The following is an 18,670-nucleotide window of genomic DNA, read 5'->3' as shown; positions in this document are numbered from 1 at the left end:
GTTATGATAGAGATGGCATGCGTCACCGAAGTTAGATACATTTGATGGTTAGCATCTGCTCTAAATTTCAATAAGCGACTGTGCATGGTGATGGTTGACCTTGACTATGTCTTATGATATGTGACAAACTGGGCATGTTGACCTTGAACGGCTCATTAAATATCACATAACAAAATATATGTATAGAGAATACACTAAGACACACTGACTCATAGCCGTAGTACTAATCCCACACTGACCCATAGCCGTATTATCTACTAATCCCACGCCTCTTGTTCCCTTTGTGATGATTTGACGATGTTCATCATCCAAGAAATATTGTAACACTAGTAGCGTTGAGATACAATGTAAATGGTGTAAACATCACTGAACCCATTGGCATAGCTTATAACTCGAGCTTTCAACGAATTTTTCACCACAATAGGTCATAAACTGGCACATAAATTTAAGAACAAATTACTTCGCATGAATTCTTATAATATTGATAGTAATTTACGTTTAAAGTAACCTAGATTTAACCTCACCTGTACCGAAAAAGTCCAGTCCAGAAATTGTTCGAAACCTTATCTGTCAAAAAAGCATATGTCACCCAAAATTACTGAAAGAAGCTAGGCCAGTGATTTCATGGCCTCTAGCTGCTAATAATTATTCCATCATGTCTGGGGAAATACCAGACGAGTGGAAAACTGCTAAAGTTGTCCTATTTACATAGAGGGGTGAGCTTTAGACACCTCTAACTATAGACCTATATCATTGTTATCGATTTGTCTGAAAACCTGTTGAAAAAATTGTCCATAAACAGTTGTTTAGTCATTTAATTATCCATAATCTCTTCAGTATCTACCAATCAGGTTTACTCCACTGTAACAGCTCTCATCGACGTCACAGATTATATGCTAGATATTGCCCATCAGGGTTTATACACAGGTGTTGTCTTTCTAGGCTTTTGACACCATAGATGCTCATCTTCTCCTAGACAAACTTTTCAATATCGGACTACGAGAGAATGAGCACCTATGGTTAAAAAATTATTTGGTTCAACAGAAACCAATGTGTATCCATAAATGGAGTGACTTCAGATCTTCAGCAAATTTAATACAGCGTTCCACAAGGTTCTGTTCTCGGTCCCCTCCTATTCATTATTCACATAAATGACCTTCACCTTCAGGTACAAAAATCCAAAGTAATACTTTATGCAGACGACACGGCCTTTTTTTACGCCTCAAAACATATTAATGAAGTTCAAAACATTCTGCAAAGAGACTTGAGGTCAGTCAACTCCTGGCTTACAGCCAATAAACTTACACTGGATATCAAAAAGACAAAGACAATGATCCTACTAAACCCTTGGATGTTATAATTTCAGTTACCCCAGTTGTAGAAATGGGGACTTGGTAGGATAGAGGGTAATTCTAATCTTATGTGTTTGGTTACAATCAACAAAATTATATAAACTTCAGAAGTACGCTTTTGGGTTCATTTAAAATATTGGTACTTGGGAAATGAAAGCACTGATCTTTTCAAGAAAGTTGACATTTTATCACTTGAAAACAGATCCATTTACAGTATAGCTGTATTTTTTAAAACTCAATAATTTGGTGCCTCTATAACTCTCTAATCTTCATATCAAAGACGGACTATAAAATACAGACTATCAATCACATTCTGTTATACTTGCATGATTTTGTGTATTTTTGTTGTGCTTAATTTTACATCTTTTGAAATGTATGTGTTCTTTTGTTAATTTAAACATGTTTTATTTTTAATTGTAAGGGACCCTGGGTAGATTAGGCTTGTCTGAACAGGGTTAACCATTTATGTATGTTGTTTTTAGATATTATTATTATATTACATTATAGGGATAGTATGCTCACAGAGTTGAAACAAATCAAATAAATGGTCATAGTCTCATTATACCAGGCCAAAAGATTTTCAATATATTGTTAGTTGTGTTTTAGGTCAGTGAATAACATGTTTTTGGTCATTTAAATAGCTAGATGTCCTGCAGTTCAAAAATAGGTGCATTATAAAGGTTCTTCATTACAATTATTCAGAAAGGAAAGGGTTAAAGTTTGTTTTCTATGCCATGAATAAAGACACAACTTCTGGTTTCTAACCCATCACGTTCAAAGAATAGCAAATAAGATCAAAACACAATGAAAAGAACACCAGCAAAGCATGTTGAACAGTATAATAAACCATTTATTAACATGGGTAAACAATTATTTGTAAAATCATCAACAAATTTAGTCTGATATATACATAATTTTTATTGCTAAATAATGAATCTGCAGTCATTTTCTTTACAGCGAACATTGACTTTTTGACAGAATGCTGACCATATAATGATATGCAGTAACCAGCTTTATGATCACATCCCAAATTATTCATCTTTATCTTAACAATTAACATGTCACAACTAAACAGCAAATAGCAATGACAAAAAATAATAAAACTATTTTATAAAACTATTTCTCCATAAATCTACACAAAGCTCATGCATAGTACTAAATTGGCAGGGGGGATACTACATAACAGAAACATAGACCGTGATAAGACCAAAATATAAACACTGCAATATAGTGTACTGTGTATGCAAATAAACACTGCAATATAGTGTACCTGTGCATGCAAATACACATTGCAATACAGTGTACTGTGTATGCAAATACACATTGCAATAAAGTGTACTGTGTATGCAAATACACATTGCAATAAAGTGTACTGTGTATGCAAATACACATTGCACATTGCAATATAGTGTAATCTGCATGCAAATACACATTGCAATAAAGTGTACTGTGCATGCAAATACACATCACACATTGCAATATAGTGTACTGTGCATGCAAATACACATCACACATTGCAATATAGTGTAATCTGTATGCAAATACACATTGCAATAAAGTGTACTGTGTATGCAAATACACATTGCACATTGCAATATAGTGTAATCTGCATGCAAATACACATTGCAATAAAGTGTACTGTGCATGCAAATACACATTGCACATTGCAATATAGTGTACTGTGCATGCAAATACACATCACACATTGCAATATAGTGTAATCTGTATGCAAATAAACACTGCAATATAGTGTACCTGTGCATGCAAATACACATTGCAATAAAGTGTACTGTGTATGCAAATACACATTGCACATTGCAATATAGTGTAATCTGCATGCAAATACACATTGCAATAAAGTGTACTGTGCATGCAAATACACATCACACATTGCAATATAGTGTAATCTGTATGCAAATAAACACTGCAATATAGTGTAATCTGTATGCAAATAAACACTGCAATATAGTGTACTGTGCATGCAAATACACATTGCAATAAAGTGTACTGTGCATGCAAATACACATTGCACATTGCAATATAGTGTAATCTGTATGCAAATAAACACTGCAATATAGTGTACTGTGTATGCAAATAAGCACTGCAATATAGTGTACCTGTGTACGCAAATAAACATTGCAATAAAGTGTACTGTGCATGCAAATACACATTGCAATATAGTGTAATCTGTATGCAAATAAACACTGCAATATAGTGTACTGTGCATGCAAATACACATTGCAATAAAGTGTACTGTACATGCAAATACACATCACACATTGCAATATAGTGTAATCTGTACGCAAATACACATTGCAATATAGTGTAATCTGTATGCAAATAAACACTGCAATATAGTGTAATCTGTATGCAAATAAACACTGCAATATAGTGTACCTGTGCATGCAAATACACATTGCAATAAAGTGTACTGTGCATGCAAATACACATTGCACATTGCAATATAGTGTACTGTGCATGCAAATACACATTGCAATATAGTGTACCTGTGCATGCAAATAAACATTGCAATAAAGTGTACTGTTCATGCAAATACACATTGCACATTGCAATATAGTGTAATGTGTATGCAAATAAAAACTGCAATACAGTGTACTGTGTATGCAAATACACATTGCACATTGCAATATAGTGTACTGTGTATGCAAATAAAAACTGCAATACAGTGTACTGTGTATGCAAATACACATTGCACATTGCAATATAGTGTACTGTGTATGCAAATACACATTGCACATTGCAATATAGTGTAATGTGTATGCAAATAAACACTGCAATATAGTGTACTGTGTACGCAAATAAACATTGCAATAAAGTGTACTGTGCATGGAAATACACATTACAATAGTGTACTGTGTATGCAAATACACATTGCAATAGTGTACTGTGTTAGCAAATAAACATTGCTATATATAGTGCACTGTGTATGCAAATAAACATTACAATACTGTGTTGGCAAATACACATTACAATATAGTAAACTGTGTTTGCAAATAAACACTGTACTGTGTATGCAAATAAAATCACTGTTAAACATTTACTCTCGTACTCTACATATATGTTACTAGTACTCATTGTCATAACCCAATCCGTTTTACAGTCTGTTCAAAACTTAATGTATACAAATAAAATTATCACATATTATTCATCGGTTAACAAGGGCGAGGCCGGGGATCTATGTATTACAAATATATCTATGTAAATGTTTCCCTTCTTTTTAGTTTGCCTGCCTTGCCTAACACCTGTGTTTTGTAATCAAGTCTGATAGCCAAACACCCAATAGGCCTGAAAATGCACAAGTCAATTTCAAAGAGGAACTACTTTCTGCTCAGGGTTATTACTCTAGGAAAGTGACTAAACTCTTATTGTATTCTAAAACATCAAATTAAAACATATCCCTCCACTCTAGAACAAATACGCAACTGATATGTGTACTTTACTTTTCACAGCAAAAAACCAACTGTACTCTTCATAAATCTATTTAATAAAGGCAGTGCGGTGCAGAATACAACTGAAAACAACAAAGAAAGACACTATTGGCTCATCAAAATTTTTTTTGACTAGATAAGTAGTGGTGATAATCTTGGTCGTATGTAAATTTGAAAGCTTTAACTGGTACAATAAATGAGGAGTATGTCATCTCCATTTACTCAATCTAAAGAATTTCTTTGGCAGTGATATTAATTTGTATATCATATTTCATATTTTTAATAAAATAGCACCAATGGCATTGCAGCACAACTTTACAGTTTGTCCAATGATCAATAATTGTAATTTTCAATGGATTAGATTGTAGGACACTATTCTGTCTTAGCAAATTTATTCATACACATCCCTGTTGCTGGTTGTTTCTGTGGGTGTATCCATGGTTGCTATGCATAATTATTTGTGTTTATATTTGAACACTTAACTCATTTTTGATATTTGGCTGTTGCTTTGGTCTTAGTTGTTTGGTATATGCGTTAATTTTTAGAATATTTATTCACATGCCAAGTCATCCTGTTGTTAGCTATGCACTAAACACTATCACTTTACTGTTGCTATGGGTGTGGTCTTGTTTGCTAGACATGTGTTCATTTTATGAAAGTTTCTCTACTTGCCTATCCATCCCTAACAATATACACACCATTTGGCTGTTGTTATGGGCATGGTCTTGTTGCTAGGCATGTATATTCATTTTCCAAACAATTATCCACTTGCCTATCTATCCCAGCTGTTACCTTTGCAACATACACCATAATGTGGCTCTTACTATGGGTGTGGTCTTGTATTTCAGACCTAATTTGCTTATCACTAATGGGATCAAAATGTCATGCACAATTTCTTTATATATACATCCCTAAGAACATCACAACAAATTTCAGACCAATCTGCCAAGTTATTTTTGAACTTTTACAATAAATCAAATTTTTTGACCCAAAACGCACATCTGTGACATGAGTAATGTCCCCATCAAATACCACCATATACCTAGGTACTAGTAATCGGTTTGGCGGTTTTGACTAGAAGTTGTTTACACACACAGACATTTCACCATACCTATAGCACTACTGAACCTCAGTTCAGCTGTGCTAAAAAAACACCTATGACACTCACACTTTGCATGAGAACAGGGCCGATTTGAAATTATGATTTGTATATTTCAACAGAATACTCTACTTACATTCTCTTGTATGCAACTTTAAATTGCACTGAAAAGTCTAACTTAACAAATAATACTTGTTAAACTTTGGTCAACCAGCTTCTACCCAGTACAATTTATTTTCAAGTATTGGTAACAAAAAATCTGCCCTGCCAGACACTGGGTTTGTAATATAATCATTGCAATGACACAATTGAGTATAGTATTATCTTTATTCCAAACATGGCCTAGTATATTAACTGCAGAAGTTCCAAACATGGCCTAGTATATTAACTGCATAATTTCCACTGCATAATACTCATGTCCTTTCCTCCTGTGGAGATGAGTCTGCTGTCATCCTTGAGAAATCTGACGCATGTCACGTGACTGCTGTGACCACTGTAGGAGTTGCAGTGTGACTACAAAAGAAAATAATAATATTCAAATTAGTTTATTAATATGCAAATATTTGTATATGTAGCTCATCAATATGAAAATATATTTGTACATTTCTAAATGCAAAGCAAACTGAATTTGCTTTCACTTTTATACCTTCTTTGATTATTAGTTGTAATTGGCAATACTGGGAAATTAGTCATATCATGAATCATGCGCATATGTCTTGCAGAAGGTGATTTATTACCAAACATTTCAAGCTGATTAAAAGTCCCAATATAAATTTAAATTCTTGAGATTCTGACAAGTTAGATGCTCAACAACTGTTTTAAGTAGTTTAACCATATTTATAAAACTATGATGTCAGCATATTTCAATTCTATCATCAGTTCTTTTCCTTTACTTTCACTTGCATACATACAAGTCTGCAAATACAGATTGTATATCAAATTGTAAGTGTAGGTGTATTTGTGTGTGTGTGTGTGTGTGTGTGTGTGTGTGTGTGTGTGTGTGTGTGTGTGTGTGTGTGTGTGTGTGTGTGTGAAGGAATAAATATTTGCATGTATTTGTGCATGTGTGTGAGTATTGGCATGTGTGCGGGTGTGATGAACAAATGAAATGTTTAATAAAATGAATCAAGAATATATACCAAGATACACATAAATATATTGATGTGGCAAGATAAGATTGCTTTCACTTGATGTAGTCACCCACCTTTGGTTGACAGCATGGATATTTGAATAAATTGACTTTGCCAAAGTCATCCCCTGATACAGCTACTGTCTTATCATATGACCTACAAACTGCATTCACATCTGTGCCATCAGCTCCTTCCTGCCAGATGCCTGCAAACAGAACATATAGTTTTAAGTTAAAATGGAGGAGAGGATAATAAAATTAAAGTTAATATTCTACAATATTTGAATTATTTGTGTGTGACATATTCATGATGGAAACTTCAGACATTTTATGACATTACTACTTTCAATGGGATTTCTCTCAGGGTTAAAAGAAACAAGTCTTCATCAAGACATAGACCCCAACATTTCAACTTTGTAATTCATATTCTGAATTTTTTAATGACAAATATGGCCTCCAATCTATCATTATTTCAAAAATAATGTAACAAAGTGACGTACATATTTGGACTTGCATGTGCAATATGATCATTTTTGTTTATTTGACCTTGAAGACAGAGGTCATAGTCAAAAGTCAAGGTCACACTAGAACACTCATTACAGACGACATGGGTGTAGACACTTAAGAGAGGTCTCTATCTATTAAGCTTCCAGAGTTAGTGCACAAAATCTGAATTATTACAATAAATATGGCGGCCATTTGGTTTGGTTAAAATTGGCCTATGTATGTTTAAGATACAAATGGACATATAGACGGACAGACATGAACAGTCATAGGACCCAAAATAGTAGCCAATGGACTTCGTCTGTTGAAAGTTAATAGTAATTGTATTAGTACTAGAATCCTGGGGGATGGTAGGCATAAATGAGTGCTAAAACAACATATTCCTACATATTCAGCTATAGCTCTCCAAACATTTTCAAGACACCTTAGAGACTGCTTTAAACATTGTGAAATTTCCATGATTTGTTGTTATAACCTCTATGACAAATCATATTATCCTACAAGGTAGTCTTCTAAAGTTTAAAACTGCTGATTGATTTCTTGTGAAATTCTCCTTGGTTAAACAGTTGTTGTGAATAGGTACAATTTTACTCTGTTCACAGACTGGTACGGTTAGGTACCATGACGACTAGACTTTGGAATCAGTCACAAATGTACATAAACCACACACTGATACCACCTGTACTCTCTCAAACTATACAGCATGACCGGACAGTACAAACATACATGGATACATGCCACAGTAAAATGTCTGACACCAGATTTCTATTCTTTTAGTTTGAATTTATTCTCTATCAATATGATCTTTACATTAATTCCTATTTATCTGTACATAATTACAATTTAAGTACACTGACAAATAGCTAATATTCCTGTGTTATGAATGCATGGCTTAAATATCACCTAAATCTTGACAAACTAGCAAGCTTTAAGGACATAGTACAATTTTTCTGGAAAAATATTCTCCAAAGATCATTTGAGGACATTGTGAGTGCAAATTGTAGTGTCCTGACAATGCTAGTGTACAGTCTAATATTCTATTGTCCATAGGTTATCCAGTAACCCACGCATACACATATTATGGTTTCCTTAACTATATACAGGTCAGATTCTCAAAATTGAAATTCAGACTAGTTATATTTTGCTGTTCATATAAAACTTTAAAATTTACTGTATGGCTATGTATTTTTATTACTATGTCATGTATTGTTTGGAGAAATGTAACCACACAATTTATTACACACACCCGTTTTGTCTTTTTTGACACTCGTGTCAACAACAGTGGAATAATGACAATAAAATTTTACTAAAGATATGACGCACAATTTTTAAAAATTATACACATTTACGACAAATGTGGTTGACCTGTGTACAATAGGTCATGACCCCTAATCTGATAAAATGAACAATATATCAAAATAAGTCTAGTTTGATGACCTTTCACTTCACATATCTGATTCAGTAAATCAATTATGTCTACCCAATAGTAGACCATAATCCATTGTCACGATTTTCACATGCAATACACTAAGTCTTGTTTTAGCATAGAATTTATATGATCTATATTTTAGCATGGAATTCATGTGATCTATGTTTTAGCATGGAATTTACGTGATCAATGTTTTAGCATGGAATTCATGTGATCAATGTTTTAGCATGGAATTCATGTGATCAATGTTTTAGCATGGAACTCATGTGATCTATGTTTTAGCATGGAATTCATGTGATCAATGTTTTAGCATGGAACTCATAGCATGTTTTAGCATGGAATTTACATGATCAATGTTTTAGAATGGAATTCATGTGATCAATGTTTTAGCATGGAACTCGTGATCTATGTTTTAGCATGGAATTCATGTGATCTATGTTTTAGCATGGAACTCATGTGATCTATGTTTTAGCATGGAATTCATGTGATCTATGTTTTAGCATGGAATTCATGTGATCAATGTTTTAGCATGGAACTCATGTGATCTATGTTTTAGCATGGAATTCATGTGATCAATGTTTTAGCATGAAATTCATGTGATCTATGTTTTAGCATGGAATTCATGTGATCTATGTTTTAGCATGGAATTAATGTGATCTATGTTTTAGCATGAAATTCATGTGATCTATGTTTTACATGTGATCAATGTTTTAGGATGGAATTAACATGATCTATGTTTTAGCATGGAACTCATGTCATCTATATTTTAGCATGAAATTCATGTGATCTATGTTTTACATGTGATCAATGTTTTAGGATGGAATTAACGTGATCTATGTCTTAGCATGGAACTCATGTCATCTATGTTTTGCATGTGATGCATGTGATCTATGTTTTAGCATGGAATTCATGTGATCTATGTTTTAGCATGGAACTCATGTCATCTATGTTTTAGCATGGAATTCATGTGATCTATGTTTTAGCATGGAATTCATGTGATCTATATTTTAGCATGGAATTCATGTGATCTATGTGGCAAAATAGAAAATGATGGTGTCCAGTAGACAAAATTGACTTCAGGATTTTTTCTTGGTGACATATCATATGCCAATGTTATGTAGAAGAAAAATTGAAGACTAGTAACTTCACAGAAAATTATGAAAAAAAAACAAGTTATTTAGTCTTGACTTACCACAGACTGGAAATCCCAGTGTACAATGGTGTGTAGCCCATTCTACATCTCTCATACTGGAAGCTGAAGTAACCTGCCGACATGTTGATGCACTCCCTAATTTAAAATGGAGGTATTAAAGTAGAGATGAATTATGTATATACACTCAGTCAAATTCCTTATATAAATGTGGTAAGTCAAATTCCTTAAATAAGTGTGGCAAATCTTTCCTTTGATAAGTGTGGTAAATCAAATTCCTTATATAAATGTGGTAAGTCAAATTCCTTATATAAGCATGGTAAGTCAATTTCCTTTGATAAGTATGGTAAGTCAAATTCCTTATATAAAGTGTGGTAAGTCAAATTCCTTAAATAAGTGTGGTAAGTCAAATTCCTTATATAAGCATGGTAAGTCAATTTCCTTATATAAGCATGGTAAGTTTGATAAGTATGGTAAGTCAATTTCCTTTGATAAGTGTGGTAAGTCAAATTCCTTATTTAAGCATGGTAAGTCAATTTCCTTATATAAGTTTGGTTATTACACATTTATCATGGTGAACACATCTAGCTTAGAGAAAAGTTGTTTTTTTCATTGAGAAGTGTATTTGCCATAATGTGATGTAATTTTGAAACTCTGGTTTGGAGGATTGCCTATTATCTACTGAATTGGGACCTCAGTTACACATTACAAAAAATACAATATAGGATGGAATGACAACTACTTCTTTCTTGCTTTCTCCTGGCTTAGTTCATACATAGTTTCTACAATTCATTGCAAGGATACTGAAGTCTGCATGTACTTGCCATAGTTCATACATAGTATCAACAATTCATTGCAAGGACACTGTAGTCTGTACATCTTACCGGTAAATATTAGTATAGTGGTATATATTCATTTTTAGTAATGAAAATTTCTACTTGGAGAGTCAAAAACTTTCATGTATATATTTATGTATTTGAAATAATTTCATGTCAACTTGATAATGCTTTCATCAAATTATTGCGTATACAGTTATCAAAAATGAAAAAAGTTGAGACAATTTATGAAAAATAGAAAAGTAAATAAGTAAAAATAATGACGGTACTGACAGCAGAATTGTAAACTTACAGAAGAGTATCTCATAATCTCCAGAATTACTCTGTATATACTGAGAATCAGCTGACCAATCCAGATGAGTTATAAAACTGGAATGACCCTGAGAGTGAAACAGACAGAAAAAAAAAGAAGTCTGTAAAATGGTCATGTACAAATAAAAGTTGGAAATAGGGCTAGAATGTCAAGGATCAACATAAAGCATAGCAACATCACTATTTACAAGAAATAAAACTTTTAACAATATACGGGCACATTGATGTCCTTGAGTTTACAACATTTTACATGTATATCCGGTATATTATTAGTCTCTTTGTCAATTCATCATGATGTATTCATGATTTGAAAACCAAATACTATAGTACAGGACTTTGAATACTACACAAACCTATAGACTGCATACCAATCAGATGAGGTCATTTGTATGGCTACACTGCAACCATTTCAATAAATACTGTTATATCTGGCTTTATCTTTGCCTTTCTTTGTGTTGCAATAAAATGATCCAATAAATGTTTAGGTGTATGTAATGAAAGTAGGGATGAAAGGCTACGTATATTTACTTTCTGTCTAGCCATGGTTTCATCCCGATTATGGGAAACTACACTATGCAGATTACCTAAACAAGGCTTTGCTACTGTAGTTTAAGAATTAATGGTAAAGATTTCTGATTGGTTAAAATGTCTTCTTTCCTGAATAACTGGTTAGTAGGTTTTTAATTTCAAATTGAAGTTTATACTATAAATAAATTACGGCAAATGATAGATGTCCCCCCTGGCAACTTATTTAAATACAAGGCAAAGTGAAAGTTAAATACAAGGCAAAGAGAAAGAATTCCATTGTCAAAAAATATTCATCAAAATCTAAAATAGGAATTAACGGTACATCACGTTGGTAATTTCCTTATGGTAGCTGTATTCCGATTACTTAGAAATATTTTATCATGATCCTTTTTTTAGTATATACCCGGAATCACTTGAGTTTGAGTCATGTTTAAAAAAAGAAGGGGAATTCCCTTCCATTGTTCTCTGGTATGGTGCGGACTGAAGTGACCTCTGACCTAGCATGACTCAATGTCTAATATGGTAATGTTGCTGTGCAGCAGTGGGTCACAGTTCATTTTACTGGAGCTGCACCCTACTTCTCTTTTCATGGTCTGAGTATGACTGTCCACAAGATCTACTTTTTAACTGACCATATTTGTTAAATCTTTTAAAGAAGGAAGTAACATGAAGAATATGAAGATTTGAGTTGAGCAGACAACACGTCATTCCAGTAGTATTTATGGAACATAATACACCCCTACACAAAATATACAGTCATATATATTACTTTGATCTTCCTTCAACCTTTCTTAGTTAACAACAATTATGTGTCAGGTATTTCTTTTGAAACAAAACTAAGGCCGGAAAAAATAAAAAAGATGTTCAACGGGCCCGACCTACCCATATTTTTGGCATTTTGATTTTTTTTTTGGTGATGGGCAATACATCCTCATGCTGGCTTTGCATGTCAGTAAAATGCACACTTTGTTCCAAAATTAAGGAGATTTCTTTATATTTTCTGAATAATACATATAAACATATAACGTTGTTGTCCGAATTAAAGTCTATAATAATAATAATAATAACAATATATATTTGAGTCAATTCCAAATTATGTAATATCTTATACAGTGGTTTACTTGGCTCTGATGATGCATACAGGAGTGAATTGAGATTAAACTAAGCTGTTGCATATCCAACGTACACTAAATGGAATGAGCAAAAATTTACGACCATTATGGGAAGGGGGCTGAGCAGTCATTGGGCTATCAAAATTCTGATAGTCTGAAAAGTCTTGACATTTTTTGCTCTTTGTTCGTGATTTTTTTGGACCAAATTAAACTTCAGTCATTTACAAAGTACACATCCGCAAATATCTTTCAGCTTTGCCACAACAAAATACACTTCATAGCCAGATAATATGAACTGCATAGTATAATTGTCTCTCAATTCTGATATTTTAATACCATATTCAAGCATTGTAAGACTTTAAATTATGTCTATGGTTTGATATTTTATGCCTCTATATGGTGTCCTACGTTGTCTTATTTTCAAAAACATTTTCATCTTAGCAATCATGGTGATAATTGTCTTTCTCCCAAAACAAGATGGAAGGTGGCTGGCTAAGTACCTCCCTGTATACTAGGAGGTTAGAGCTCATTATGAGACATCTCCTTATGCATGTGAAATCCACATCCTTAGTAATGTACTCTCGTTTGGACTGTTACTGTAGTTGGTTATCAATGTTTTTTTAATACATTGTTCCATATAATTTTATATCTCCACTGTAGTGTAGGTGACAGAAAGGGTGGCTAAATAATTCTGGAGTTTCATTTGGCAGAGGAGAGGGTCAGAGGAGCTACAAAATTTGTTTAACTGTAAATTGTGTACATTTCCTAACTGTAGAACTTATGGAAATCGATTGAAATACAGAGAAATTGTAAGAGGTGAAATCAAAATGAATAAGTACTATATAAATTCCACATGAAATGTTTTGCCATCATTATATATGACTTGTTTTAACATCCTTGTCCGACATTGTAAAAAAAAAAATTAAAAAAAAAAAATTGACCTACCTACCCAATGTGATGGGTTAGGTTGCCAGTTGAACAGGTTTTTTTATTTTTTTCTGGCCTAAGTATAGTATATCATAATAAGGCTTCTCATTTTACTGACATAAATCAACTTCCTTTTTCACAACATACTTGCTTAGTGAAGCTGAAAACACTGGCCATCTTGTTGGAGTCTAGTTATACCTATCACACAAGAACTTAACCTACAAATAAGAACTGAAGTGAAGTGACATTACACTGGAAGATCTAACAAGAAGAGTCAGATCTCATATGGGATGTAATTAAATTTTGTAAAAAGCACAACACACTATCGCAGTACCTGCAGCCTTTCCCACACAGGACAAATTGACAGCATTCCATTCTACTGAGTTGAGATTGAAATAGCAACAATTAGGCTATGTTTGAATGGGGCCCACATTTTATCATTTCAAATGAGTAAGTGCGATAAAACCTGGTGAAAGAAGGGTGTGTTTGGAATTAATGAATTAGTAGCGACAGCTTTACTGTAAAGTCATCGTGACATAGTCTAAATTGCAACATATTAAACTATCCATTCATCAAATGTGATCAATGTTGTGATTGTTGATTGTACAAGTGTTATGGTTACCAGAATATCTATGTACATAGGATACAAAGAAATGCATTGTCCATTTACATGTTGGCTATATTACACTATTCAGTAATCCAATCTGTCATTTGCAAATGAAAACAGTAAAATGAAGGAAGTCAAAGTCATTGCTCAAAGTGGATTGATATTTATTATTAGTCCAGAGACTTGACTATCCTGCTTGACAATGTTGGTTGCTAGAATGTTGTGTCAGATAGCCAAGTCTTTGGGCTAGATATTTCCAAGTCTACTATGTAAACATTAGTTAGAGTTATTATATATTTTATTATTATATTTTTTTCTATAGTACCATGCTACACTGGAACACCATCAATACTAGCATTGTACAGTTGTTGTGTCTGTCATACATGTATGGCTAGGTTTTAGCCATCAGGCTTAAATTCTTTCATCTCATTACCTACTAGTGAATTTGATCACTACCATTTTAAAGCTTGGTAGTAATGTATTCAAACTGTTATCATAAAAACAAAACACAGCACACAGACTGATGGCAGGGTCAACATAAATCAGTTTTCAAGGCCGTAACCATAGTGAGAACTCATACACAACAACCACCAGTAAACAAATTAAAAGTTACTGTACAGTATCTCTTTGGTCGGCTAGACATTGGTTTCAACTAACTTATATTGTACATTCTTTTCCATAAACTCAAAGATTTAATCCATTCCACTATATTCATTAAGTTCAACAAACCAAAGAAGGCCTCAAGAATGTTAGAAGTTAACATTCCATTTTTTTTTAAAAGGCTAGCTATTGTTAATTGAAATAAAAGAATCTCTACAGAGGGCGCTGTTGTAATTGTTACCAGTACTGATAATTCCATACAAACACAAGACATGTTGTAGTCAATACAAGAGCAAAAAGTACTGAGAGAAAACATCGCATCCTAATACATGTACATACAAATTACAGCCTATGAGACTTGTTTAGTGAGATAATGTACTTGGAACTTTCTTGGTTCTATGAATTACCAGTGCCATGGGTAGTAATTGTTAGCACCTGGACTTCTCTGAAACACAGGCACATTATAATTATACTTTATTATATATATTAAGCTTGACTGCAATGGTGAGGTAGATCAAACCAATCCTACAATTTCCAACAGAATAATGCTATACTTACATTACACCTTCCAACTTTGTTGTACTTGTAGCCATTCTCAGAGACAGCATATACATAGATGTAGTTGTCATGGGAACCAACAGCTAGGTAGTGACCATCTATGAAAAAAGTCAGGGCATACCTCAAAACTATACTCTGCCATCTGGCCAATTGTGTATGTGCGCCTGTTAGTGATTCATTGTAATATTTACAAGTACTACTAACTAGATGAATAAAAGCAATGAGTTGGTATGCTGCTGATAACTGGCAACAATCTACATACATCTTATGGTTAATTCAAAATTTCCTTTTGAAAAAAAAGAAAGCAATAGAAGACACCCTGTCTCACTTTTTAATCAGACAATACAAATATCTCATCCAATCTTAAAACTTGGCCAATAAGAATACCTAAAGTTTCTCTTGAATACACATGTAGTTTCAAAAAAATATCTGCTAAAAGACATGATACACAGATTCTTACATACCTGGTGAGTATTCCATACAGTCATGTTGTTCATTACCATCTGTATGCACTGTAACTAGATCTCTACTGGAAGCATCTATGGCCAACCATCTACCAGTCACTGTGCCTATAGCTATTACAGTACCTGATGGATGGAATCCAGCTGATTGGCACCCATCCTATCAAACAGAAAGTGATAAACCTTAATCATCAAATTTTGTGCTTCACATCAAATGTACATTAGAAATATTTCTATTACTTACATCAATAATTTTGGTCCAAACTTGTGTATGCGATGAGCTGTCCCACAAAATAATATGTCTGTCATAGGCACATGTAAGGAACTGCCTTGATGCTGGGTGTACAGCTAATCCCCACAACTCATCTGTATGTGCTTGTACAATGGAGTAGAAATCACTGGACAGACTTCCCTGCAGTATTGCATTCTTAGTAGTTCCCACCAGTATCTGGTTGTCTTTACCCTGGGTGATTGTCCTCACTGGTCCTGTGGATTCTGGTAGTTCTTTGTCTACATCTGTCTGTATGTACCTCCTATCCCATGCCAACAGCTTTCTGTCTTTGCCACCACCTGACAGTAGTGTGCCATCTTTCATGACATACAGACCAAAGATAGGTCCTTCATGGGCACCTGGTACTGCATAATGGATTCTTGTATTGCCTACAGAGACAACATACAGCACAAAAATGATAACATCCTTAAATGTATAAGACAGCTGTCTAATCACCTTCTGAAGGAGAATGGAATAACTGCTACTAATTTTAGCAGCTGTAGATCATGTAAAATGTATGTTGGCTATCAACTCAACCTGACTGTTTACAACACTACCAACTCTGTGTATTTAAAGGTACATATCAACTTCAATCACTTGTAAGGCTACTTATAAGAAGTAAAACCAGTTTCCAACAAGCCCTCCTCAAAGACATACTCCCAAGATTTCAACTTACTAATGCATATATTGAATATTATGACAAATATACCCATCATTTGGTTGAACTATCATGAAGGTCATGAAATAAAGTGATGTACATATTGAACTACAGTATCTGACAGTTGTGCTCGGTTTGGTTGAGACCAGTCCACACATGTCAGAGGTGTACATGAACACTTGAACATTTTGGGTCATTTGATGGATGGTTGACATGTATTGTAAGTGCATCATAACATTTGATCCTTCATGTGTAGGTTTACTATGAGAGCAAATTTGATACATACCTTTGCCCCATACAAATATATTGCCATTAGAATCACCTGAGATTACATCACCATTGTCTGCAAAGGCCAGACACAACACATACTTTGGTTTATCATGTTTCTGAAACAAAGATAACATAATAAACATTTATATTTGTAGTTACAGACATAAAAACTGTAGTGATTGAAAAAGTGCATGAAATGATACAAGTCATGACTGTTGATCAAGAGTAATGAAATGATACAAGTCATGACTGTTGATCACGAGTAATCAAATGATACAAGTCATGACTCTGTTGATCAAGAGTAATCAAATGATACAAGTCATGACTGTTGATCAAGAGTAATGAAATGATACAAGTCATGACTGTTGATCAAGAGTAATCAAATGATACAAGTCATGACTCTGTTGATCAAGAGTAATGAAATGATACAAGTCATGACTCTGTTGATCAAGAGTAATCAAATGATACAAGTCATGACTCTGTTGATCAAGAGTAATCAAATGATACAAGTCATGACTCTGTTGATCAAGAGTAATCAAATGATACAAGTCATGACTCTGTTGATCAAGAGTAATCAAATGATACAAGTCATGACTCTGTTGATCAAGAGTAATCAAATGATACAAGTCATGACTCTGTTGATCAAGAGTAATCAAATGATACAAGTCATGACTCTGTTGATCAAGAGTAATGAAATGATACAAGTCATGACTCTGTTGATCAAGAGTAATCAAATGATACAAGTCATGACTGTTGATCAAGAGTAATCAAATGATACAAGTCATGACTCTGTTGATCAAGAGTAATGAAATGATACAAGTCATGACTGTTGATCAAGAGTAATCAAATGATACAAGTCATGACTCTGTTGATCAAGAGTAATCAAATGATACAAGTCATGACTCTGTTGATCAAGAGTAATCAAATGATACAAGTCATGACTGTTGATCAACAGTAATCAAATAATACAAGTCATGACCTTGATCAAGAGTAATGAAATGATACAAGTCATGACTGTTGATTAAGAGTAATCAAATGATACAAGTCATGACTGTTGATCAAGAGTAATCAAATGATACAAGTCATGACTCTGTTGTTGATCAAGAGTAATCAAATGATACAAGTCATGACTACTCTGTTGATCAAGAGTAATGATAAGTACAAAATTATAACAATAGCTAGAATTGGTCAAGTCATAAGAAACATAGAAATAAGGTTGCCCTGAGGAAATGCTTTGGATATATACCATACATCAAAGTGAATTATATTTTCATTTGTGCCAGAAATTACCCATTTATGATTTACCATTTCTATTCAGAATTGTGCATAATTTAAATAGATTTTTTCACTTGTACACAAATTAAATAAATTGTCTTCCTGAAAATATCAATATCCAGCAATACTTCACTTATGAAAAT

At 33.5% G+C, this 18,670-nt stretch overlaps 1 protein-coding gene across 6 annotated transcripts in view; it reads right to left on the bottom strand.

Moving 5' to 3' along the window:
• Positions 1–2,204: 2,204 nt before the first annotated feature.
• The window catches only part of LOC144453849 (77 kDa echinoderm microtubule-associated protein-like), a 58,927-nt gene continuing 42,461 nt past the window's right edge, over positions 2,205–18,670 (bottom strand). For all 6 annotated transcript variants that reach the window (XM_078145216.1, XM_078145221.1, XM_078145217.1 and 3 more), the window contains 9 exons: positions 17,269–17,368; positions 16,298–16,713; positions 16,057–16,213; positions 15,593–15,690; positions 11,241–11,328; positions 10,155–10,250; positions 7,105–7,235; positions 4,161–6,413; positions 2,205–2,622 (listed from right to left, as the gene is read on the bottom strand). In XM_078145216.1, coding sequence (XP_078001342.1) covers positions 6,285–6,413; positions 7,105–7,235; positions 10,155–10,250; positions 11,241–11,328; positions 15,593–15,690; positions 16,057–16,213; positions 16,298–16,713; positions 17,269–17,368 — 1,215 coding nt within the window. In that variant the 3' untranslated portion in view covers positions 2,205–2,622; positions 4,161–6,284. The remainder of the gene's footprint in view (positions 2,623–4,160; positions 6,414–7,104; positions 7,236–10,154; positions 10,251–11,240; positions 11,329–15,592; positions 15,691–16,056; positions 16,214–16,297; positions 16,714–17,268; positions 17,369–18,670) is intronic.

The sequence above is a fragment of the Glandiceps talaboti genome, chromosome 2 (assembly GCF_964340395.1).
Source record: "Glandiceps talaboti chromosome 2, keGlaTala1.1, whole genome shotgun sequence".
Taxonomy (NCBI): domain Eukaryota; kingdom Metazoa; phylum Hemichordata; class Enteropneusta; family Spengelidae; genus Glandiceps; species Glandiceps talaboti.
Note: the sequence above shows the minus strand (reverse complement) of the source record. Positions and strands in the feature narration are given on the sequence as shown.